The following is a 25120-nucleotide window of genomic DNA, read 5'->3' as shown; positions in this document are numbered from 1 at the left end:
AATAAGTGCTTACTATAGTTAACTTATACTTTATAGTTAATAAAGAAGTTATATAGACCTATTAAGACCTTTAGGTTAATAGCCTTAAAGTTATTAATAGACTAGTTAGTAAGGTCTTCTTATATATAATAAAGTAATTTACTACTAAAGTAGTTATTATACTTAGATTTACTAAGGTAAAATATAATAATAGTGTTAAGTATAAAAGACTATTACTTCTTTATAAGGTTAGTTAATAACCTTATAATATAATCTCTTCCTTATTAGTATAAAAAGATATACTATATAAAAGTAAAAAGTATAGTAATAATATTATTTATTACTATTATCTTCTTTACTATATTAGGTAGTATATTATATTTACTATAAATCTCTTCTTCTTGTTACCTTATAAGTAAAGATATAGTAACTTATAAGCCTTGTTTACTTATAAGCTTATTATATTTACTTATCTTAGCTTAGGTCTTCTGCTTATAGGTATATTATTATTAACTATTATCCTCTATTAGCCTAATAACCTCTTAAATATAGGCGTTTTTTCTAGTAGACTAGAAGGTATATATATTTATTAGAGAGATTACTACTAGTAGTATAAATAGCTAGAGAAAAATATACTCTTATAGGTAAATAACTTAAAGAAAAATAATAAACTATTATATTAGTTACTTATTAATACTATTAGTTAGTAAAAGGAGAAAAAAAATAGGCTATTATATTAGTAACTTATTAATACTATTAGTTAGTAAAAGGAGTATATATATAAGAAAAAGAAGTTAGTAAGCTAAAGAGCTTATAATAAATAAGATATAGTAAATAATTACTAGTTAGCTATAGGTATATAAAATAAAGGGTTTTTTATAGTTAAGAGCGCTTTTCTAAAGGTAATAAAGCTTATATAATAGATATAAATTAATAAGGTTTCTATTAGTTAAGAGGACTAGTTATAGATCTATTAATTAACCTATTATAATAAGTAATTAGTATAAACTATTATAGTAAGGGTATTTATAAAGGCGTTTTTAGTACTTGCTTACTCTAGGTATATAAATAATTAACTAGTAATAATTACCTCTTTTTATAGACCTTACTAATCTATAGTTTAGATAGTAAAGTTAACCTATATAGTTAATAGTAAAGTTAACTACTAATTAGTATTAGTAATACTAAGGGATAAGTTAATATAGTTAATAATATATATTAGTAGTAATTAATAAATAATAAGGTAACTATAGTTCTTTATTATATATAAAAAAAAGAAGGATAATTATTATAGGTTAGTTAGTTAAATAACTAACTTATTACCTATAAATCCTTAGAGAATCTATAGCTAAATATCTAAGGATTTACTAGCAATAAGTTATTAAGGTTAACCTAGTAACTCTAATATTTATCTATAATAGTTAATATTATAATAGTAAAAGTAAAATAAATAGTACTATTATTAGCTAAATAGATTTCCTTACTAAAGAGTAGTAATTTAGATAATAAATATATTAGTTAAAAGGCTATAAATTTAAGGCTATAACTATAGTAAGTTTACTATAAATACACTCTTAATCTATATCTAATTAAACAGTAATATTATTATAATTTACTACTATATCTATATACTTTAATAAATACCTCCCTCTAAAGCTAGAATACCCCCCCCTTTAAACTAAACACCCCTAATTAGGCTGCTAGCAAATAGTTAAGCAGCAGATTACATCCTTGCTAGGTAGTCAGATACACTGGGGATTATGTGGGCAAAGGTTAATAAGCTTGTGACCATGGTCTGGGCAAAAGATTGGTCCTAGGCAGCCCTTTTGACTATTGTTTACCTGAGCAGACTTAGAGAAGATGTGCTTAGGGTTAAAGCAAGCACGGCGGTTGCAGATGTGACTAGCATAGTTGCCTCTTGGGATTGGCTGGTTGCTGAGCTTGACCTGTAGCGCTATAATATGTAGCAAGAACGCTGTCTGTGCACTACAGCTAGTCTGGTTTATCTGGCTATTCTTCTTAGTATATATCTAGATTTTGTTAGTAGATAAGCGCCTAGTAAACTAACCTTAAAAGAACTAGCTTACCTAGGCGTAGCCATCTGTGTTCTTACTGCCAGTGTAGATCCAGCAGTTTAACACAGGATCAACGTGACAGGCCCACCTTCGTTTATGAGCGATAATATTATGTGCCCGCTGGGCGCCTATTTCGTTAAAATAATTGATTGGAGCCATGGCTGTGACTGTTGATGTTGTTTCTAAGCAGAGGTTGAAGTTGGCAGCTAGGGAGGGAAAAGGGCTTCTTATAGGTAGTAGGAGGCTATTAAAGTGTAGTAATTAGTGATAAGCAAAAGTGGGGTAAATGTTACTGTTATTAGTAAAACTGAGCAGGAAGCTAGTAAGTAGGATAGCAGGATAGCTAGTGTATATATAACTAAACTACACTATAATACTTAACTACCTTGTTGCTAGTGTATAATAGTTATTATTAAACCTATAGTAACTTACTAGCTCTAATTTAGATAGTAGCTTCTACCTCCTAAGTAGTCTTAAGCCTAATTAGGGCATTAGAATATCTAGAAGAAAGAGATCTTGTTACAGGACAATGCGGCCGACCTTCGGATCCACTTTCTCGGCCTTGCCGGTGGATCCATTGGTCGGGCCGATATCCTGCCGACAGCTGGTGTCCCACTGGGCCCCACCGGGTCCCCACCTGTCGCCAGTCTATAAGACCGGCTGCTGCCAGCCGTAGCTTCTTGCTCCTAGATAGGCATCGAAACCATCACCTATTTAGCCGTGTCAAGTGGTAGCACAACCGCCAGTTGCGATACCATGGGTAATTAACCCTCTGCCGCCGTTAATAACGATGAGAGGCAAATACGCCAAATCGCCATTAAAAGCTATTCAATTAGTTATCTTAAAGGCAACTAATTAATCGATGGCATACACTTCACCAGCCTGGCCGCTAATATGCGCCCACCAGCAGATTTTTTCGCCGCCGGCCCACGCCGGACTAACCTATCCGGCCGGATCCGCCACACCTCCGGCCACCAACACCACTATCGCCAACCTTCAATTCAACCTCACTTTTCCTACCCTTCTCAACACTCCTTTATATCGGTTATTTCACCCTTTCATACGTCAAGACCACTGCCGCCAGAGCTACTGTTAATTAAAGCTCTCGAACGACAACAGCAATAACACCAACGAAGTCGCCGGCCAGAGCCCTGCCGTAAGTGCGGTGCCAGATTCCCCTCAAGATCCGCGCTTTTTCGCTATATATACGCCAATAACTGTGGCCAACAACATCGCTGCCGACTTTGCCGTCAAGACTTTATATCTTGAAATGCCCTTTTTTGCCACCTGCTAGACTGCTAGCCCCCATCGCCCTCACCTTTAAACTCCTCTTTGCCCTCGTTAACTTTACTATCACTGCTGTTAATAACAACTGTCTTATTGCTACCCTCCTTATTGCCGATGAGTGAATGGTCTGCTTTGCTAGTGGTGCCAACCCTCTTCTTAGCCGCGAAGTTTTATGCTGCTGTTAAGCTCTTCTGCAACAGGATGGTCTGAGAAGATATAATCCGCTGTGAGAGCAAATAGGCAAAGATTATATATAATCCTTGGCTAGCAGCAAGATACTTGAAGCTGCTGCTACTGACACCGCTTCCAACGTATGCCTAACTACGCCAACCACGCTAACCACGCCCTCTTAAGCCACGTCAACTACACCCTGGATTTAGAGGAGGCAACCCGCCAGGAGGTAAATCTCATGTCTACTAGCAACTTAAAGAACAGGAGGAGGAAATCTAGTCCCTTTAGCAACAAGTCCACTAGCTGCTGCTGCCGCTGCTACCATGTGAAGCTGTATAGTACTGTGGTCAAGATACCCTAGATAGAGATAATAAAGACAACAAAGATAATAACATTAGTTACACTATAGAGACAGGTCCCTAGGATAATAATAATAGATCTATTTATATAGGGGATTATTACTATAACTTTAATAAGCTTAATAGCTAACTAGCCTATATATTAATAACCTATATATATAGTTACCTTATTAACCTATAGGTAGCTAGCCTAGAGTCTATACTTATACCTATATACTTAGCTAGCTAGCTAACTAGTATATAATTATTAGTGTAAAATAAGGGCTATAGGCACTTAACTAGGTAGGGCTTAATAGTAGGTATTGGTATATTGTAAGACTTAAGCTTGTAGAGCCTAGACAATAGGGGCTCTGCTGCTAGAAGACTAGATAGATTAGTAGAAAGTAAATAAGCTTTAATAAATTTAAGAAGAGTAGTACATTTATAATCTTTTACCTTTATCTTATAAGATTTAACCTTTTTTAACTTTTTTATATAACCTAATATAATATTAGTATTATAGTAAATAAAGAAGTAAAATTAATAACTTTTTAACTTAGAAGTAATAACCTACTTATATAGGTCTTAAGAGTAAAACCTTTAGAGGAGAGACCTAATATTATAACCTAATAAGTTATAGGTAATATTACTTTACTAGATAAAATAACTAGTAAGTAGTATAGTATTTATATAAGACTAATAATAAGTTAAACTAAAATAACTCCCTAGGTTAAAAAGAACTATAGTATAAGCTATATAATAATAAGAAGGACTAATAAATAATAAGTAGTCTAAGGTAAAGGACTAATAATACTAAAGGTAGTCTAAGGTAAAGAACTAATAATTAGATATTAGTCCTAAATATATTAATAAAGTTAGGACTTATATATAAGATAGACTTAGACACACTTAAGGATAAACTTATATAGCTCTTTAGTAATTAACTTCTTATAATATAATTTATTTAAATACCTATTAGTATTTAACCTTAGTAATTTAATTAACAAGAGCTATATAAGCTACCTTTATAACTACTAATTACCTAACTAATTACTAAGTAATTAATAGACTAGTAAGCCTATACTACTGTTAACTAAGTATTAAGCCTAGCTTATTCCTAGTAAAAACCCTACTGTTAGATTACTAACTATAATAACTAGTTACTTAAGTAGCTAGCTTAGCCTCTTAGGTAGTTAATAGTTACTAAAGATTCTTAAAGGTAATTAACCTTTATTAATAACTATTTATATAATACTAAGGTATTAATTATAGTATACTTTATTACCTAGAGGTAACCTAAGAAAATATACTATTTCTAATATTAGTAAGTACTTTTTAGATGTTATCTTTAGTATATTAGGTTATAGTATATTAAAGAATATATTCTAGAAAAATAAAGCAATTTAGTAAAGAATAAGAAATATTATAATAGTTTAAAGTCAGAGGTTATTTAGAAAGTCAGTGGCTAGGCAGTATTTTTAGGGTAGGCTATATAGGTGGGGGGGTCATAAGTGGGTGCTTTGACTTAGTCTACAACTGCTCGCCTTAACAAAAGTCCAAGTAGAAACAACTGGGTAAGCAGTTGGGTCAAGGAATCCTAATTGCACGAGCACACTGTCTGGACACCTTTGGGACGTTTCCAGTCCATCAGTAAATGAAAGGCAGAATAATGCGACTCGGATGCTCGGGTCCGCAGTGGATGAAATGCTCCCCCTTATTCCTCTCATAATCAGGACGCTCTGTCGAAAAGGCCTTGTACTCAGCGATGGATGGGAACTGGCCGCCAATCTGCACTTGAACGGATTCGCCGGCTTCGTAGTCAACACCCATCGCCCATATGCCGATCTCCAACTCCACGATTGTACCCAGTGGGATCTTGTTCTCCTTGTCGTGGGGATGAAAGGGAAACTGCGGGTGCATTGATCGTGAAGGGTCGATCTTGCGGTGAGAGGCCCTCAGCTGGCCAACCGAGCCGAGGTGAAGGTTCGTGCTGCTTTGGTCTTTTTCTGGGATGTCGTGGATGGACTTGACCGGCGCAGCCCAGAAGGGGAAGCAGAGGTGCATCATGGGGTTGCCATCTTTGTCCAGTTTCCGGATGTTGATGAACACATTCATATCATCATGCGAGGGGCATGACATATAGAGGATCGCCTTTGGGATACCGATTAATCGCGATGGCTTATCGAAGGTGTACGTGAATTTGGCAAGCGATTTGCTGTCCTCGGAGTTGTATGACACTTTCGATGAGCTCTCTAGAGCTGCCCCGGTCAGTGCTCCGGAGTTCAGGTAAAACGTCTTGTAATCGGTATTGGGAGGAGGGAAGTCTTCGAATATGATATCGCTCTCAGCTTCTCGATCGCCAAATTTGAGGGACGTCCACCGCACTTTGGGTGTCTCCTCCCAGTCGTTTTCGATGCCTTTGAGGTACCTGTCAAAGAATTTCTTCACAAGTCAATGAGCCAGGCGATAATCGGATAGGATAACGAGGGACTCACTGCCAGGTCATCGTTGGTTTCCGGCACGCTGTACAAGTCAAACCACTCTTGCCAGGCGCTCCAGCGAATCCACTTCTTGGAACAGCCCAGCTCGATGAAGCCTCTTATGCTACCCATGGTGTGAATGGAACTAAAGTCTGATCCCGAGATGTAGGCGGGAATGTTGATGGCCTTCATGTTTGCGCGCTTGTCTTCCCACCAAATATTGGACAAGGGGCTGCGACGGTACATTTCCGCAAAGTCTTCCACGCCCGTATTGCCCTTGATGATGAGATTGGTGATCAGGTCGAAGTTGCTCATGGAGAAGATGCCGCCTCTGACGAACTGCTCGCGGAACAAATCGCCACTTCCCTCCCACGGCGCAATGGCTTTCAGCGACGGAGGGTTCAAGGCCGCAACGTGCCATTGAGCAATCGCGAGGGCAGAGTTGCCTGCCATGCCGACATTGCCATTGCACCACTCGAACTCGGCGATGGCTTCAATGACGTCGTATGCATCTTCGGCGTCCTGCAGTCCCATGATCGGAACCTGCCCGTCACTGTTGCCGGCACCTCTGCTGTCGACGCTGATGATGGCGTAGCCCTTGGGACACCACCTCTGGGGGTCCAGACCCTCGAACTTCTCCAATCCGCTGAGGTCGCTTTTCTTGACATAGCAGGACCACGGTGTCATGGGAAGCATTGTAAGCGCGCTGTACTTTTTACCGTAGGGCGACCATCCCACAATGGCGGGGATCTTTCCATTGCTGTCCGCCGGCCGGTAGACGTCGATGTAGAGTCTGCAGCCATCTCGTACTTTGATCTCAACGTCATGATCGATACGGATGTCGCTCTCGAGAGGTTTCGCGTTGTAGCCGTTCCAGCCCTTTGGCAGGACTTCTGTGCGGCCGGGAGTGAATCCCAGGTAGTTATTAACGCCGATTTCGGGTTTGCCAATGGGCTTGATTGCGACCTCTATCGGAAGAGGCATGTTGGGACTGGCGGGCACTGTTCTTGGGAATGTATAGATATCTGGGATATTCTGGGGAGAGCAAAGGGTAGCTTAGGTGTCAGGGATTTTTGAAGGAAAGTAAACCAGCTGCTTTTTATCAGACGCGTCTGCAGATGCTGGCATGTCCAGACAGGCTCGCCAGAACGCGCATTGATGTGACCGTGTCGCCAGGACCTCGGTCTAAAGCTGCCCGGAGCGGATACCGCATTGGACGGGCGTCAGCATCAGGGACCAATACGCAGGGTTGAATGGCAGGGTAGCTCCTGGAGCAGATCTGAGGTAACATCCGCGACCGCCGGCCCCTCCTTTACCCCAGGAAAGCGGAGAAAAGTAAGGGGTAATTAGACATGGCCGAACCGTACCGAACCGAATCGAGGTTACCCGAACCCTTGAGGTACGCCGGATCGTATCGAATCCGGGCAAACGATCGACCTGGGCCTACGAGTCAGGTCAGCTCGAGGCACCCCGCAACCGAATCTGCGTATGCATCATTGCCAATTGGACTTGCGGGGAAGCTTGGGTCAATGGCCCAGCCTCCCAGGGATAGCTTCAAACCGTAAAGAGCTGTTTGACTATGCAGCGAAAAGGAGCACACATATAACCCCCGAAACTTCTGCAATCTTTTTGCATTGATCGTTCACAACTCAGTTCAAACTATCAACAAGTCTCTAGCGTTTTTGAGTCGTTGTCATACAAGCTTCCCACGCTTTTTGCAAGTCAAACGCTGCCAAAAATGGCCAAGGACCTCCTCACGCCCAAGACCAACTACGGCGACTGGCGTGATTTCTTCTTTGAGCATGGCTACGTCATCCTGAAAAACGTCGTTTCTGCTGAGCGAGCCGAGCACTTCAAGACAAAGCAGATCGAGTGGCTCAAGTCGTTTAACCGAGGATTTGACCCTGAGAACGAAGACACATGGACTTCTGAGCACCTCCCCGTGTCCTTTAAGGGCGGCATGTATGGGTCCTACTGCGCCCCGCATGAAAGATTCGCGTGGGAAACAAGAATGTAAGTGGACATCTGGCCTTGCACTGTTGGCTCAGCTGGCTGAACCAGACTAGGGAGCCTGGAGTAATCAACCCATTCATTCAAATTTGGGAGACAGATGAGCTGCTTAGTAGCTTTGATATGTTCAACATTACTCTCCCCCGTCAAAAGGACTTGAAATGGTCGCCGTGGCCTCATTGCGGTAGGGTCCTTCTGTCGAACCCACGGTGTGAGGCGTTACTGACGACAAGCCTTTAGACCAAGATCCCAAGCGCAAAGGACTACAGTGCGTCCAAGGCCTGGTCAACTTTGCACCCAACGGCGACAAGGACGGCGGTCTCATCGTGATGGATGGCTCAGCCAAGCTCTTCGACCAGTTCTTCCAAGAAACCAGAGTCATGGCGAACCATGAGGACGCCCCACCGCCAGAGGAGAACTACCGCGACCTTTTTATTTTCAAGGAGGAGGACGTTGCATGGTTCGAGAAGCGCGGATGCAAGCTTCTCAAGCCAAACCTGGACCCTGGTGACATGGTCCTGTGGGACTCGAGGTATGGACCACCCTCTGCCCTGGCTATACACTGCGAGACTGATACCTTGAAGAACTATGCACTATGCCAAGCACCCCGAGGGCACCCAGATCCGTCACGCCCAATATGTGTGCTTTACCCCAGCAAAGTTCGCGGATCCCCAGAGCCTGAAGGAGAAGGCGGATATCTTCCGGGAGTGGGGGGGCACGACGCACTGGCCGCACACTAACATCCACCCCCAAGGCAAGGCAAAGAGGAATGGAGTGATTGACCCGCAAGAGCGTGATGAGCCTTTGGAGAAGCCTGTGATCACAGACAGGTTATTGCAGCTGGCGGCTGTTAAGGCGTATTGATAGGTAAAATTGTAATTTCAACATTAAATTTGGCGTTTCTGTGCTGGAGACATTGAGCGAATATGAAAGCAAACTAAAACAGACTCCGCGAATCGTACTCCTTTCTCCTTGCTGAATGATCGTGTCACCAGACACGTTCCACGTGTGACATCAGGTGTATCCAGGCCTTTAAGCTAGCAGGGGACCAATGGATCATGAGCTTCGCACCGCATTTTGGAGATAGTCAGTTGTCAGTCAACAAGCTACAGATTCATATAACATTCCCTTATACACCAGAATTTCTGCTGCCCATAAAATTGACTTCGCAATCACGTCTAAAAATTGGGTAGACCAGAGGGTTGGAATAGATGCAAAGCCTAAACAAACATTTGCTATTGTTTTCAAACGCCAGGATCTCCACTCAAAGCCTAAGAAGGGGATGGGCAAGTACAGAATTCGATATACATTACCGGTACGAAAATCGATGTGAATCAGTCTAGCAACAACTCGTACCGCCGCCGGCATGATATTCAGCTTTGGGGTCTATTGTTAATCACGACACACTGACTGGTCTTGATTCCCGGGCCTCAATGCCGCGGCCATCCCCTCTCTCCCCCGCCCCCGGATTCTTCCCCCGTCCCTGGGGCGGGGTTCCGTCTCCTGCGGGCAGGGTAATATTCCTTTTCCCCACGTTTCGAGTCAAGTCACATTATATACCTTACCCGCTGGAGACATCCGAGGCCGACCGAGGAGTGCCGCACATGCTGACCTGAGCCCCGAATCGCTTCTCCGAGCCATCGTACGGATCTGAACAGCCTGTGCTTCGACGTCATGACCGGCTCCGTGTCGAGTTCGGGCGAGCAGCCGTCCGACTCCGGAAATCAATCACATTCGAAGCGCATCCGCCTGTCGTTAGCCTGCAACCAGTGCCGGAAGCGCAAGGTGCGGTGCGACGCGCAAACGCCCAAATGCCACAACTGCATCCTCCGAGGCGACGACTGCCAGACCACGAACCCCAGGAACCCAAACCAGCATGCCGTCCGAAAGTGGGCAGCCAAGAGCAATGCAAACCCAAGCGAGGGCGGTAGCACCCATGAGATCTCGGGGACGCCGCGGGAGCAACCGCGCTATCGAGCCACCTCGCCCAGAGCGCGACAGTACCTGTCTCCAGCCTACGACGACGGCTCAGAGGGCGAAGCTGCCGCTTCGCAAAAGATGTCGTGGGTTGCGCAGGCCTACCGCGCCAATGCCCGCGACAACCAGAGTCCGCACGAGCACGCGGATCTCAATCCTGACATGACCTTGAACACCGACGAGAGCCCGCACCGCTTAAAGTTCATGGGTGGCAGCAGCGTTCAGTCGTTGACCATGTTTGCTGATCTCTTCTTCCGCAAACGCGGTCTGAGGCCCATATCACCCTATTTCCTCTTTGGGATGCATCACGTTGAAGAGTACCAAGTGCCGCTTTCATTCCAACTACCCTCGCTTCCCCCGCTTCCCACCATGGACGCTTATCTAGACGTTTACATGAAGCGGATTTTCCCGCTGTTTCCTGTATTTGATGAGCCTACCCTTCGCTCCGAGTTGGGTCGGCTTACAACGCTCCAAGACTCGGATTCGTCCGCCGGGTTGCAAAGCCTCATTGAACCATCACAGGTGCCTCTATTGGTGTGCATATACAGCATAGTGTGCATCGGCGCTGACGAGGAGACCTGCATGCTCACTGAGGTTGGTACCCATTACTTGACAGCAGCTTACAGCCTGTTGGCGCACGTCATATCAACCCCATACCTGGCTTCGGTGCAGGCCCTCGTCCTCCTGGCCATCGCATTGCGCGGCCGGAGTAAAGAAGGACAAGGCTGGCAAACTCTGGGGCAAGCGATTCGCATCGCTCACTCTATCGGCCTCCACCGCCATGCGTCGACAAGGCATTCTGGGAATACACCAGATGCGGGGAACTCGGCCCCTTCGCCGGGATACCAAGCAGACCGTAAGCTCCACAGCAGAGTCTGGTGGGCTTGCTATAACCTCGAAAAGCTCATGGAACTTGAAACTGGTCGTCCAGCTGCGATACACGACTCGGATTGTGACCACAGGCTGCCAGATCCCGTGCCCATCCCCAGCGCCGGGATAATTTCACTATCAGCCTCGGCATCCCTCACTAATCGTCAGACCGTCGACTACTTCCAGCCCTGGACTTCTTTGAGTCGCATAATCAGCAGCATCAGCGCCCACATCTACCGCCGCTCGGGACAATCCCAGACCTCTCGCATTCTACTTGGCGACACAGTCCGTCTGGACTCAGCGCTGACAGAGTGGGCCCAGTCACTGCCTCCCGAGATCCGCCCTCCTGGCCCAAACAGCGGCAACGAGATCCTGTGCGAGACCGATCACAAGCATCTCACAGTTTTCCTGGCCATACAATACCATCATGCTCTGATATCTCTCCATAGGGCCGCTTTGGTGTTCCCCGAGTCCATGTATCGGACGCACATCAACTTCCAAGCCGACTCTGGCACTTTGTCGGCGGTGGAGCTCACACGCTTGAGGCGCGGTGCCGAAATATGCATTGGCTCCGCGAGGACGATTGTGAGACTTATCGGAGAAATAGCTGACGACTCTACACCAACCCCTCGGCCAAGAGGCGGCATCTTCGACGAAGCTCCTCATACCATGTCAGAATCCATCATCTTCACCATCACACAGCCACTCATGGCGGCTGTGGCCCTGGCCCTGCACATCCTCAAGCAACCCAGCTCGAGGCTTGCTCGCTCCGACCTGGAGCTTTTGGGGATAGCGGCACAGTACGCAGAAGAGCAGTACACCAAGGTCTCGCAGAACTCCCGCTTCATCCAAGCGTGTTCAGTCCTCCAATCGAACATGTCAGAGATTGTGTCCGGCCACCGGCAGCACCGGGGTTCAATAAACCCCATTGCCGTGGAATCGGTGCGTCCCGAGCATGCGCTAGTAGATGACTCAAACCCTGAAGCCATAAGTACGGCTACGGACATGATGGACTTTGAGCTCCCGGATCTGACTGGAATGTTTACCGAGATCAGCAACACTGACCTATTTGGAGGTGTCCGACTGGAGCATCTCTGGGGCATGTTAGGTGCAGAGGGGCAGTTTGGGGAAGCTTCAAGGTCTTGGCCGCAGTGAACGAAACGTTTTTCTATTGCTATGTGTAACCATTGTATCCATCACGACTGTATGCCTGTGTATCTTCTTGTCAATAAATCACTATGGTTAGATACCAAAAGGTATTTAGAGAAGGTCTTATACAGCTTCGAGCACATCTCTCTTTTGCTTTTAGCAGATATTAATCTTTGACACGTGGAGACAACTAAAGGCTACTTAAGTGTACTTAATAGGATGAGGGAAGATCCAGATCATCCACGCCATCTTACTATATATCCCAGAGTAGTCTAGCTTATGTAAGTCAAAGCACCTACTTTCTAATCACCCCCACATTACAATTAACTACCTAAAAACATTACTATTATAATAATTACTAACGCTACCTTATTAATCAACTACTAATATTATCTAGATACTATAACAATACAAGTGTAAGCCTTCCTAGGTAATTTGAATACACTAGATTTATCTATATTCCTTTTAACCTCGCCTACCTTTATCTAGGCTTACTATACCTCTTCAATTAACATTAACTTTATATTAGTATTTGTATCAACAGCCTTCTGTTTCCTAGGTATACTATTAGTAACCTAGGCTTCTAGAAAGCTAATTCTCCACTAGGTAATAGCTCGTATGCCAAGGCAGTGGTGACAGCTTCGTTGTCGTCATCTGATTCATCATCACTCTCTGTGGAAGAGCCGGTACTGCTCAGACTTTGCCCGTCGTCGCCCGGTTCATCCTCACTCGGCGTGAACGAGCTGGAGCTGGTTGGACCTTTTCTGTCATTTACAGCACTTGCTTGCGCTGCTACACTGGCTGCACCACAATCAGCTAGATCGTGCGTAGGAAGTGGAGTGGAGTGGGTACATCTGTATTGCTGTGATTAAGGGCCTAATGTAATATGCCCCTGAAGGAGCTACGAATGGCTCAAGGCTCACTAGCGCAGCTTCATTGGCGAGCAGTTGTATGTCGAGAATCGAAGGCTGGAAAGGAGTTAGTTTGTCTTGGCCGGCCTCAAAAGTGACGGAGCCAAATTGGGCTGACCCATTCCGAATGCCTCCAACTCTGGCCTCAACCAGTAGCTGATTACACTACGAGTGTCCGCCCGCAAAGTGTAAGCCAATACCGGCTTTCCTTCTGCACCACGTTTCGAGCAGTGAGAAGAAAAAGAGACGGCAGAGGGGTTGAGTTACCTGATATGCCATCAGCTACAACAACCGCAGTCGAGACTTTCCGACCGGTTCCATGTTCAGACTATGACTGCTAACCTGATTGAGCGTCTGTATCCTTTGAAAAAATCGCATTGAGGTACAATTTTTCATTGTATCGTAGTCGACGAAGCCAACGCGCTCGCAGATATGCTCAGACCCCCCAGGTCTACCACGAAGTAGGATCAAACAATACGTATCTGATTGTCGTTTTCGCAAGGGATTGCCTGGGAAGATACAGACAATCCAGCAAAAACACCTATCGGCCAAGCTTGTTGTTCCCAGTGGGCGGCCAAAGTTGAAGGCGATCCTCTCCCCATTTCTCGTCATTGCGCCAGCCAACTGCTCTTTTGAAGTTGCTTCGACCACAACATCAAGGAAACCCCCCCGAACTGTAATGCTCCCGCTGGAAATGGATCCAGCCGATTCTTGGGTCGTTGGCACAATGCTGACCTCTCGTGCAGCCGTTTTCCCTTGGAAGCGGGGGGTGATTGGCTCTTCGGAGCCCGCGTACGGAATCCACATCGTAACCGGCCCATTGTGAGACGCCCACGACCACGATGGCGCGACGTATGCTTTTGAAAAGGTACGCTCAGTCTCCTTGGTTCGCACAGGCGCCCAGCACAAGCTGCAGAGGAAGTCCGAATCCCACCAGTGTCCTGCGGCATATCTAGTGCGTAGAGCGGCTTGAGCTACGCGAGCTACTCCAGACAAGGCTACAAACCTGTCGGTGGCCACCGTGAGCCGTCGCCGCGTGTAGTGCTCAACAGTACTCTGCCACATCCAGTTGGGTGTTTCGAAGCTGCTTAGCTGCAAGCGCGGTTCGTACAGTTCCTTGATCGTCACCAGGCCCAAAGACGAACCAGGAAACTCGCACTCGCACAGGTACCCGTTGTCCAGGCATTGGAAGTTTATCTCGCCCCCGTAGAATGTTAGAAGACGAGAGGCGAGAACCTCCTCCTGAAAGCACCAACTGCGGCTCAGCGCCCCCCCTATCTTGGGCTCTGCTAGAGTAGACCAGCCAAGCCAGCTGTGGTCGAGCATTGTGCGAGCGTAAACCACAGAAGGAGCATCTGTGTCCCGGGGAAGCTCGAACTTGATGAGACTCCGGGGTGTGTTTGCCGTAGACAGGAATCCGTCTTCCACGCTGCTGCAATTCGCGGCTGCGATTACCAGAAGAGAATTTCCGTAAATCTCTGCCATCTGAGAGGACTGTTCCTTCCAGTCTATTGAGTCTTTGTCGCCTTGGATTATGCATAGCCCATTTTTTTTATCCACAGGAATGAGACACCTAATGCCGTTGCCACCGTTACTGCATCTTTGTATGTCTGTGGAAGTTGGTCGTAAGGGATATTGTTGAAGTTTGCCTGAAGGTTGTCAGGGGTTGTCACGCCATTGTTCCTTGGGCCCCATGTATAGCTCAGGCACACATAAACACCGCTCATGCTCTCTGTCTCCAACAGGCATAAATTTCCCTCAGTCAGAAACCGTCTGAGATTCAGAACTCTTCGCGGTAAACTTGGCGGCCGGCTAATTTTGGGGCTTACCGAGACATCAACGTGAGAGGCTGTGTTGCAGAGCTTCAAAGATGCTGTACGGAACTCATCTTCAACACTCTTCAAAATATCTTCGTCGGCTGGTTTTTCATTGGCTATTTCGTCGGCCTTGGCACTCTGACCACCCTCACAAGAGTGATGAATACGGCAAGTCTCAATCCACGCCTTGGCTTTGAGTGACCTGGTGGACCAATCTTGCGCCAAATAATCTGCATGAATAGCATGATAGGCTGACGCTGCGGTCACCGGTACACCTGGATCAGAATACATCAGTGAAAGGACTAATACCCGAGCGCGTTGGACTCGACACGTGCCGTCATGTATCAATAACTCAAGGGTTCTTTCTAGACCAGCAGCAAGGTCATCCAAGATACGAAACGGGTAGCAAACCACAATACTCTGTCCAAGTGAAAGGAGGGCAAATGCTGACTTGGAACAATCGCCCTCTCTGCAGTGCTGGAAACTCGTGGGCTCGCACGTCGGACACTTTGGGCTTGAGGTGTAATGTCTCCAGCTAGAACTCAAATATGACAAGACCTGCTCTATTATCAAGCATCCGGTGCAACCCCATGTTGACCAACTCTGAACTAGGCGTAAGTCCACGACTGAGATTATCTTGTGGATTCTTTGCTTGTCCTCGCAAGGCGTGCCTGGAATCAGATTTCTACAGAAAGAGCATCGGTCATGAGCAAGTGGCGGACGCTCACGATCAACACATCCCACCATACTTGTTGGCGCGGGATAATTGACACGGCTCAGTAATTGTCCATAAAATTGATCTGAATGCTCCAAACGTAGCCTTGAGTGACAGTCATATGTTATAATTCTTAACGTGACTCTTGTTCTTTCGGACTTGGAGCTGAAATCGCAGCCGAGTTTTGTGGAAGGGAAGGGCTGTGAAAGTCGTGTTTCTGATGGTTATTTGTGTTAACCAGGGGTTTCTCTGTGGGATCGTGATTGTGCGTCTGATGACTAGAAGGATTCGCGCCTCACCGGCCTGTCCGCATCTTTTCCATGCCGCTTATCTAAGATGACTCCGAAGGAGTGGACTATGAAACCCAGCGAAAAGTCCAGGTCTGTGTCGAGCGTATTTGTGTTATACTACCAAGAAAGGGATTAGGTTCTTTTGGTGATAGGCAATGACGACTGCTGTTGTTTTACGAATGGAAAATACATCGGCCCCGGATCCCGCCTGCGACTGTTTGACACACAGACACTGCGGCTCTTGTGAGTTGAGACGAGTTCAGCGGAGCTCCGGAGCAAGCGGGGTTGCGGAGGCCGGTGGAGATATATGGAAACAACGGTGCCCTAGTGCGGACCTGTGATTCATATTATGGCGACGTATGATTCGTGGATTGAACGTCTGATTTTCGCAATTTGTTGAGAGTCATCGGATCTCGCGCGCGGGATGATGGAGGGCTTTAACTGGTTACTTGATTCTGAAGCGCCGCCTGACATCGCCTGATCATGACAACCAGTTTCATGCTCCCATAAAGGGCTTTGTCAGGGTTGCCACGAAGCTCGCCGGTGTTGGCCATATGTGCGAGTATGTGCGTCTTTCAAAAAGGCTTCGACGCCCCGCGTAGCATAGAGGGCGGATGTGGGGATGATTCGCTTCATCTCCATATACTGTGGCATACTCCGAAATCAAATTGAACAAAATCATACCGCGTCTCACGATGGCTTCGAATGCAGTGCCCGCGCCCGCCGAGATTGCTCATCTGGGGTTCCGCACCACGAACCCCGAGAGACTAGTCGACTTCTATCAGAAATTCTTAGGCGCAAGGATCCTGCTCGCCAACGACTTCATTTCCCTTCTCGCGTGGGACAAGGAGCACCACCGCCTGGCCATCATCAACGACCCCGCGGCCGCTGCCAAGGACGAAGGTGCCTGCGGAATAGACCACATCGCACTAAAGTTCGCCTCCGTCAACGACCTCGTCAAGGTATACCGGTCGGGCAAGGAGGCGGGCATCACACCTTTCCAATGCCTCAACCACGGGGTGTCCAGCAGCCTGTACTACAAGGACCCCGATGGCAATCATGTTGAGGCGATGATCGAGGCTTACGACAACCCGGAGGACGTATTCAAACACATGAAGGGCCTGGATCCCACGAAAGTCAAGCTTGTCAAATTCGACCCCGAAGACCTGTTGCGCAGAGTCGATGCCGGCGAGGACGAGGAGACCTTGAGAAAAGCAGGATTCATTGGTCCACCCCCTACAGCGCTGGAGTGCTGAGTCCATAGAATGGACGGGAATATTATTGAATGCAGTCATCATGAGACAGACCTGCTCTGACAATGATAAGCGCGACATGCTTCCTAACAAGTCCCATTCTTGGTATGCCGTGGCTCCCAGTAAAATAGATCGACAGCAAAAAATGATCGTTATTGTCTGGTCATCGTTACAAAGTTGTCCCGCCACAGAGCTGGATCTCGGGACATGCAAAGAGGGTTGCGCAATCGTTTTGTACAATAAATAAAGACACCGTATAACGGATCCTAACGCAGACAACGGTCACACGAAGATTCACATCAACGGATCGAACAGTGACCCAATGCCTATTACCACACGTTTTTGGGTATCTCGGATCATCCATCTGAGTCGTCGGACGCTACTTTTCGCGGGATAGGTCAGCCCCCTTATTGGCACCTCCCCCCACCTCCCCTGGCGTCACCGTGCCGGACTCCCGGAGGCGTACGCGTACGCGTCCGCAGCCGCAAGCCCTCCGGTCCATCCGGTCTGCGCCACTGGGCAAGATATAATGACACCCGGATCCGCAGTACCCCTTCCCTTCTCGGGACAAGAGCTAAGGCATACGCGCACCGCATCCTGTTATTCTCGCGGGGGTGTCCCAGGCTCCTTGACGAAGTCTACGTGCTGGCAGGTCAAACCTGCGAAATACACAATAGGTGCCTCCCTGGTATACCCCCAGTTTATCGGAAAGCCGTTTCTCGAATCCACGTCAAATGTTTACGCAGCAGGATACGGTTATGGTCAAATGCTGCATGGAGCGTGTAATCTATGTGCTGCCGGTACGCCTCCAGAGCTCCGATCCTTTAATTACATGTCCCCTTCTTTACGCCCCCCCAGGGTCCCGCTAACAGGGAATCCGCTCGAGAGGTCCGGTTGATCACTAACATTAAGCATCCAATTGCCACTACTCCGCAGTATTATATCCTGAACGAATCCGGGGGGTTTTCCGAGGTAATATGTTTTGTTTTACTTTGCCCCGGCGAGGGGCATCAGCATTGAACATGGCCCCCAGACAACCATCGAAGCGTCCCGATCAACTTCCGATCCGCGGGCCTCACGTTTGCGAGTCAGTAGTAAGTGTGGCATTTTTTTGCCCCTAGCGTCCATCGAAATCCACTGCGTGCGTGATTGCCCACAGCCTGTGTCTATCTCTCCAAGTCCCGATCACCAAATGCACAGATAAGCATGCGGAAAGCGAGTATCCATGAATTAAGAGGCGCGGGCAAATCCAGCGCTCGCCATAATCATACTTCCAACCGAGAGTCCTAGCAATCCCTGGGTGGACGCGCAATCACCTCGCGACATGCTGGGTTAGTGCAATGGCTTCGTTTGAGAGTGTGCTAGCGGAACCGGCACCGAATCGGGATCGGTGTTCGGACTGAGCTATCAACTTGCACAAGTCTCTGCTAGACAGTGACAGGGCCAATTCACTAGGTATCGTATACAACGTTTGTTCGGTGTCAAAATCGTTTGGAATTACCATACTTGCGTGTTGTACCGCATCAAGTGTCTTTGAACCAATAAAAAATGGGTATATTTATCTCAGGGTCAGCAGAGGGCTTCTCTCTCTTCTTGCTGCCTCCGAGGCAAATTGAAAAGTCAACCACGGATCTGAACTAAAACCTCTAGTCTCCTCCGAAGCTTGTTGGTAGAATGAATAATGATAGAAGATCTGAGGATCCAAAACGGTGATCCAAAGACAAGCAATTATGATGCGCCGCCTTATACCCTTGTTCACCAGAACGCCTTACTATGCAGCTGAAGTTCCCTCGTCTAATGTACGTTCAGCCGTCATCCATGCCCGAAATAAAATGCAGACCTTCGTGTAGTCTCGCTCATCCACCGCCTTCTTAGAAGGTGAGGGTGGTGGGAAGCCAAGTAAAGCCTCTCAGATGACTAGGCCCTTGCCGATGCCCTGTACTTGGAAGCCGAGCTTCTCAAGTTCGGGGGCAGAGACGACATTGCGCCCATCGAGCACCAGTCGAGGGCGCTTCATGACGGAGGCCGCCCACTCCCAGTCGACGGGGTCGCCGAGATCCTCGTTCGCCGCATCGAAATTGCAACCGTTGCAGCCTTCCTGGCACTCAGATTCGGGCTTCATACGCTTCAAGGGGTCCGTCGGCGTGGAGGCGCTGGTGCGGGACACGAACTTCTCAAGCTCGATAATGTCCATCTCGGACAATGACTCCTTGATGAAGGCGTTGGCCTCTTCCCGGGAGGCCTCGGGGCTAGACCAGACGGATGATCGCCGAGCGGTGGTCTGGGCCTGCTTGGGGTAGCGGAAGTGGTACCAGGGAGTAAGGATGCAGATAGCACTCGACTCCTGGACAGTCTCACGCCAGGTTGCGTGGACCTTGACGCGCTCGACAACACGCTCGTCGCTAATGGACTGGCGGACCTCGTTCATCACCTCCACGGGGTCACAGCCGGGGTCGAAGATGGCAATCTCGTTGGGCATTTCGTGGGCGAGCTCGTTGATGATGTGCACGGCGATACTGTTGCGGGTGTCGTTGGTGTTCTCCTTGAACGCGAAACCGAGAATGGCCACCTTCTTGCGGCGCAGGTTGCCGTTCAGAGCGCGGTGAACCTTCTGAGCGAAGCGCTCGCGCTGGTACTTGTTGATGTCGAGGACACCCATCCAGTAGTCGGCGACAGTGTCCAAGTGGAGAGTCCGCGCCATGTAGGCGAGGTTGAGGATGTCCTTCTCGAAGCAAGAACCGCCGAAACCAACACCCGCGTGGAGGAACTTCTTGCCCAGACGAGAATCGGCACCAATACCCTGGCTGATCTCCTGGACATCTGCGCCCAGCTCCTCACAGAGAGCACTGATGCTGTTGATGCTGCTGATGCGCTGGGCAAGCATGGCATTGGCAACGAGCTTGGTGAGCTCGCTCGACCAAGTGTTGACGGTCAAGATCTTTGACTCGGGAACCCAGGCGGCGTACACACTCTTCAGGGCGTTGGCGGCACGGACACCGGCGGGGGTGGTGGAGCTACCGATGAGGATACGGTCCGGGTGCATGAGATCGCGTACGGCGGTTCCCTCGGCAAGGAACTCGGGATTGGAGACAATCTCGAACTCGGCGTCGGGCTGGTATTGGGCCATCTATCAAGAAGTTAGCATTTTTCACGACCAAGTGCTCAGGCGCCTGGACGCGGCGAGCGCATAGGTATATGCGGAATCAAAAAACTTACAATCTCGCGGATCATGCGGGCAGTGCCCGTAGGGACGGTGCTCTTCTCAACAATGACAGCGCCAGGCTTGGCGAACTTGGCCACGGTCTCGGATGCTCCCTCGAGCGCACTAAGGTCGGCAGTGTAGCCAGCACCGAGGCCGTAAGTCTTGGTGGGAGTGTTCACGCAGATGAGAACGATGTCGGCCTCGTTGATGCAACGTTCGACGTCGGTGGTGAAGGTAAGATTAGGCTTGCGGGGTTCAAGCTTTACCGCCTTCCCGGCAGAGGGGAGAAAGGCGGTCGTCTCATTGGTACCATCACGGGCGATCCGCACAATCTTGGGCAGACCGGCCTCGTGGATGGGCAGGTGAGGAGAGTTCCATGCTGCGATGCGCTCAGCGTTGAGGTCAACAACGTTGACGGTAAGGCCGGGGTTATGCAATGCGATCAAAGCGGCAGTTGGGCCACCTATATATCATGGTCAGCTCATCGTTCAGGCTTATAGAGCATGCATCGGGTAATGAGCATGACGAGGGCTTGAAGCTGAGGGCCGCTCACCAACAAAGCCGGCACCGACGAAGCATACGTTCTGGACCTTTATCGGCTCAAGAGGCTCAAGATCCGAGGCGTCTGAGACCGTCTCATGCTTCAACTCGGGGCTGCGAGGTCTGGAGGCGGGAGGAGACGAGTTCGGAGTGCCACTGCTGGAGCCGGCGTCCGAGTGCGCGGCGCTGAGGGCGGGGGACTGAGAGACCATACTGCCAGCAGTCGATGTAGTGTCTGTTGTGACGAAGTGCACGCGCGCGAGGTTTGCAGCCATTGAAAATGTGCTCCGTTGGCCAACAGAGCTGATGAGGAGGTGTGAATCACGAACGAGGCGAGGTCCCGGCTGGTAAAAGCGACGATCAGCGGGTAGCTGGGATGACGGTCGGGTATTCAATTCAAAGATTTCCCGAGGCAACGGAAACGGTCCCGAGGGGTTACGAGTCGTGTTTGGGAAATAAAGGGCCCGGGTACGAGAAAAGGGGAAGAGGGTTCCGATCTAGATAAATAGAGCAGAGGGAATGGCTGTGGACGTCGGTGTTGTTGGTTGTTGGCGTGGAGTGCAGCGACTGACAGCTGACAGCGCATACGATACTGAAAGGTGTTGGAGGGAAACAGAAACAAGGGACCGATAATCTCGAATGAGTGTTTCCAAAGTCAGAAGCTGAGTTCCCTTGCGTTGCTTGGCAGATTCAGATTCTGCTTCCTTCTCGTTTCTTCTTCCGCGGATGTCGACACTCTGGTGTGTGGAGGAGTGACAGACACAAGACAATGTCGAGTTGGGACCACCCTTTTTGGGAAAAGGAGGGGGGGGTGGTTGAAAAGCACAGCGGGCGGGATCGGATACGTTCGCGCGGGTGACGGCGTCGACGTAAACGTAGTACGGCGGCGTACGTGGGTGGGAAGTAAAGGTGGGATTGGACGGTTTCACCGACGGTCAAACCGGATTCCCAATGGGGTTGGCGGCGGTTTTGTAAGAGGTTGTCTGTCAAGTGTCAACCCAGTTGCGATGAGTCGTCCTTGAGGGACGGACAGGGACTAGGAGAGATTGGAAGCGCAATAGGAGGAGGAGGGGAGGCAGAGAGATCGCCGAGGTACTTAGGCCGCGGTGGCTGTCCAAACTTGGATGCTGATCAGTTTCCAACGAACGATGACTGCTAATAGCAACGAACGATGACTGCTAGTAGCAACGAACGATGACTGCCAATAGCAACGATGACGATGACGGTAACGGACAGACAAACGGCTTCGAGTGGGAGAGACGACGGGTCGGTCCAGCACCAGGGGTGGGGGGGGGGGCTCTTTCTTGATATATCCTCCAATGTCTTGGCTTTCTCTCTCTTGACCCTCCTTCCCCGATGCTTCGACGGTTCCGTCCAAGAGTTGTGGACTGTGTGTGGGCTGTAGATTGTGGGTTGTGGACCAGACCACACAACTGGACTGTGGGAAAGGGGGGCCCTTGACGGCATGATGGGATGGTTGGATGGGATGGAGAAGGTGATGGGCATGCGGACTGGATGGGGATACAGTGGGGATGTCAAAATTCAGCCGAATTACTGTACATTACCCCTAGCTCACTCACTGTACAAGTTTGCTACGGTCATATAAAAATAGAGTTACGATACCGAAGCTGACAGTATCACACTGATGGCATCTGTTGAAGTTGAGGGTTATAGCGTACGCCAGCTACTGGCATATGCGAAGCAGTGTTTCTTCTGTTGAAATTGGCATCAACCATGCTTTATCTGACTTTTTCTGTATAAACTTACTATTGAACTAACGGTTAACGACGCCAGGTTTTGGTCTCCTGTTGGGCGATTTGGCTGAACGTTTGCTTAGTCACTGTAGGACGGGCGGGCGCAAGGCGTCGACACAGAGGGGGGAATACCTACCTAGGCCTATAGGTAGCCAAGGTCAGTGGCATCAATCATATCCTTGCTCCAGGAAAGAAGAACCAGGGGGGGAGGGAAGACCAATTCCCGTCCCAGATGCCAAAGATACTTGATACTTGCTGCCCTGCCCTGTCAGGTACTCTACCTACCTAGGTCGGGTGGGTAGGTAGGTAGGTACTCTGTACGGATACTAGAACATGCATATTCGACTGCTACGTATGTACATAGTAGGCGCCACCCGCACGAGTGCCAGCGAGAGAGAAGGGACACAGAGAGACAGAGTGCGAGCAGGAGTGGCAGGGATCGGGAAGGTGACGGTGTGCTCGGTAGCAGATCCCAGCAGCGTTCGGGAGCGAAACCAGGACCGGAGCCTGGCTCATGGTCGTGTGTGTAACCGGCTTGCTGGAATAGGTAGCAAAGTCGCGCCCATGGAACATATCGATGGGGGGGAGGGGGGGCAATGATAAACGGTACGCATTCGAGCCTCACAGCTCAGTGGTCGTCTCGAGAGATCAAACATGGAGGTGTCCATGGCTTTCCCTTGCATTGCCAAGAAAACAGACAAACGAACTCGTAGTTAATATCCAATGCGGAATACAACACATGCAGCCACAAATACAGCCGGCGGAGCGTACGGGGCAGCAGACGACGGAGAGGGAGGGAGGGAGGGAGGAAATTGTCCACCCGCGGTGGGCGGGCGCCAATCTCTAGGCCATTTTCGCCTCTGAAAGAGACGTCTTGGCCTTGTCTTATTTTTTTTCCTTCCGTTTTTTTTCCCCTACGGCTATGTTCCCGCCGCTCGAGGCTTGGCGTTCGGTAAAGCCGCCGAGGCGAACTCTTGTTACCTCGCAGCCCCCATGGCGGAAGTAGGTACTTCGGACAGGACACGGGATGAGAGGAATGGATGGATGGCTGGATGACAGGTCAGAATTAGAATCAAGAGGGAACAAAGAACGTTGTGCGTTGGTTGAGGTTTGTTGGCCACCTCTTCTACTTTTCCGCTTTCGGGTACCCAAACTCTCTACAAGCACGACACAACACGACACGACACTCACGCTTGGCCAGGTGCCACCCCGTCGTGCGCCGTTGCAGCCGGACCGTTGCAGAGTTAATTACGATTCAACGATGATGGGATGGCGCGAGATGGGGGGGGGGGATGCCTGTCCGTCTGAGATGGATGTCGAGGACCGGAGTGTAGGACATGCGCACGGCAAGGCCTTGGCCCGGTCCCTGAACCCTCATCCCTTGTATGGGTGCCCCCCACCCCCTTCTCCCATCTCCATGTCCAGGTCCATTTCCATTCCCCTCCGATCCTTTCCTCCCGGGGAAGGCTGTCGTCCTGAGCGCTGGTGATGGACAGGAGAGTCGCATTAAGCGGGACGCGCTCTCGATCACTAGATGCTTGCAGGCCGGCCAGAGAGAGTGGTTCCGCTGTGTCAGAGTAATGTGGTCCGGCGGCGCCTCTGCCTGACTATCGATCAACGATGTGCATCTCATTACGTGGACCCATCACCGGTTCGGCATGTAGCGAGAATGCCAATTCGCGCTGAAATCACGGACTGGCGTAGGGCGGGTTCCATCCCTCCCCCCCAAAGTAGTACCGCCCAAGAGCCCATTTTCCCGACATTGCCGTCCTTCGCCAGTCAGCCAGCCCATCGGTGGGCTACTAGGTTGGAGATTAGGGGATTGGAGGCGATATGAGTGCGTACTTTGGCACAAAACAAACCAAATGAAACTCGGCTCGCAAACAGAGACAGAGTGAGGCGGCTTTCAGTGTCAGTCTATGGCTTCATCCACATGATCAGGTTGCTTGGCAGGCGAAGAAAAGACTCTCCTTCTCCCGTTCGCTTTCCACGTGCCCCTTTGTCCAGCTCCCGCCTCAACGGTGTGTGCGCGTCCGTTTGTAACCGCCCAAGCAGCCAGTCTCACCGTTACTTTAGCCTGTTGCTGCCCGCCAGTCATTCCCTGCCGGGAGGACAGAAGCGGAAACTCACTACCGGCCGACGCCAAGCTAGTGCATCTATCTGTACTACGGTACATCAGCACGGCGCCGCATGGCATGGCATGGCATGGCGCTCTCGCGCGGCAGAAAAGCAGCAAGGGACCTATATCTGTCTTAGCCTCATTGGTGACATCATCTCTTGGACTGGTGCCTCAATTCTAGGT

General features: G+C 49.0%; 7 protein-coding genes across 7 annotated transcripts; 3 read left to right on the top strand and 4 right to left on the bottom strand.

Moving 5' to 3' along the window:
* Window positions 1–1593: 1593 nt before the first annotated feature.
* Window positions 1594–2347, bottom strand: LY79DRAFT_571046 (uncharacterized protein). Its single transcript, XM_060559212.1, has 2 exons — window positions 2067–2347; window positions 1594–1989 (listed from the first exon to the last, which is right to left on the bottom strand). The coding sequence occupies exons 1-2, from the start codon at window positions 2078–2080 to the stop codon at window positions 1722–1724; spliced, it is 282 nt and encodes a 93-aa protein (XP_060408089.1). The 5' UTR covers window positions 2081–2347; the 3' UTR covers window positions 1594–1721.
* Window positions 2348–5497: 3150 nt separating this feature from the next.
* On the bottom strand, window positions 5498–7314 carry LY79DRAFT_679330 (X-Pro dipeptidyl-peptidase C-terminal non-catalytic domain-containing protein; the record flags this gene model as incomplete). Its single annotated transcript, XM_060564516.1, has 2 exons — window positions 5498–6292; window positions 6346–7314. The coding sequence occupies 2 exons, from the start codon at window positions 7312–7314 to the stop codon at window positions 5498–5500; spliced, it is 1764 nt and encodes a 587-aa protein (XP_060408088.1).
* Window positions 7315–8068: 754 nt separating this feature from the next.
* On the top strand, window positions 8069–9204 carry LY79DRAFT_527901 (uncharacterized protein; the record flags this gene model as incomplete). Its single annotated transcript, XM_060555973.1, has 4 exons — window positions 8069–8343; window positions 8397–8524; window positions 8581–8872; window positions 8925–9204. 4 exons carry the CDS (start codon window positions 8069–8071, stop codon window positions 9202–9204), a joined length of 975 nt encoding a protein of 324 aa, XP_060408087.1.
* Window positions 9205–9957: 753 nt separating this feature from the next.
* Window positions 9958–12666, top strand: LY79DRAFT_679326 (fungal-specific transcription factor domain-containing protein). Its single transcript, XM_060564515.1, has 2 exons — window positions 9958–11292; window positions 11356–12666. The coding sequence occupies exons 1-2, from the start codon at window positions 10015–10017 to the stop codon at window positions 12340–12342; spliced, it is 2265 nt and encodes a 754-aa protein (XP_060408086.1). The 5' UTR covers window positions 9958–10014; the 3' UTR covers window positions 12343–12666.
* Window positions 12667–14553: 1887 nt separating this feature from the next.
* On the bottom strand, window positions 14554–15164 carry LY79DRAFT_571040 (uncharacterized protein). The gene has a single exon (XM_060559211.1). It carries the CDS (start codon window positions 14972–14974, stop codon window positions 14780–14782), a length of 195 nt encoding a protein of 64 aa, XP_060408085.1. The 5' UTR covers window positions 14975–15164; the 3' UTR covers window positions 14554–14779.
* Window positions 15165–16503: 1339 nt separating this feature from the next.
* On the top strand, window positions 16504–17781 carry LY79DRAFT_571037 (glyoxalase/Bleomycin resistance protein/Dioxygenase superfamily protein). Its single transcript, XM_060559210.1, has one exon. It carries the CDS (start codon window positions 16765–16767, stop codon window positions 17323–17325), a length of 561 nt encoding a protein of 186 aa, XP_060408084.1. The 5' UTR covers window positions 16504–16764; the 3' UTR covers window positions 17326–17781.
* A 1450-nt stretch (window positions 17782–19231) lies between these two features.
* Window positions 19232–21339, bottom strand: LY79DRAFT_674379 (nucleotide sugar dehydrogenase; the record flags this gene model as incomplete). Its single annotated transcript, XM_060564290.1, has 3 exons — window positions 19232–20449; window positions 20539–20987; window positions 21078–21339. 3 exons carry the CDS (start codon window positions 21337–21339, stop codon window positions 19232–19234), a joined length of 1929 nt encoding a protein of 642 aa, XP_060408083.1.
* Between the last annotated feature and the right edge of the window lie 3781 nt (window positions 21340–25120).

This window comes from Colletotrichum navitas (genome assembly GCF_030913465.1).
Source record: "Colletotrichum navitas strain CBS 125086 chromosome Unknown LY79scaffold_120, whole genome shotgun sequence".
Classification (NCBI taxonomy): domain Eukaryota; kingdom Fungi; phylum Ascomycota; class Sordariomycetes; order Glomerellales; family Glomerellaceae; genus Colletotrichum; species Colletotrichum navitas.
Note: the sequence above shows the minus strand (reverse complement) of the source record. Positions and strands in the feature narration are given on the sequence as shown.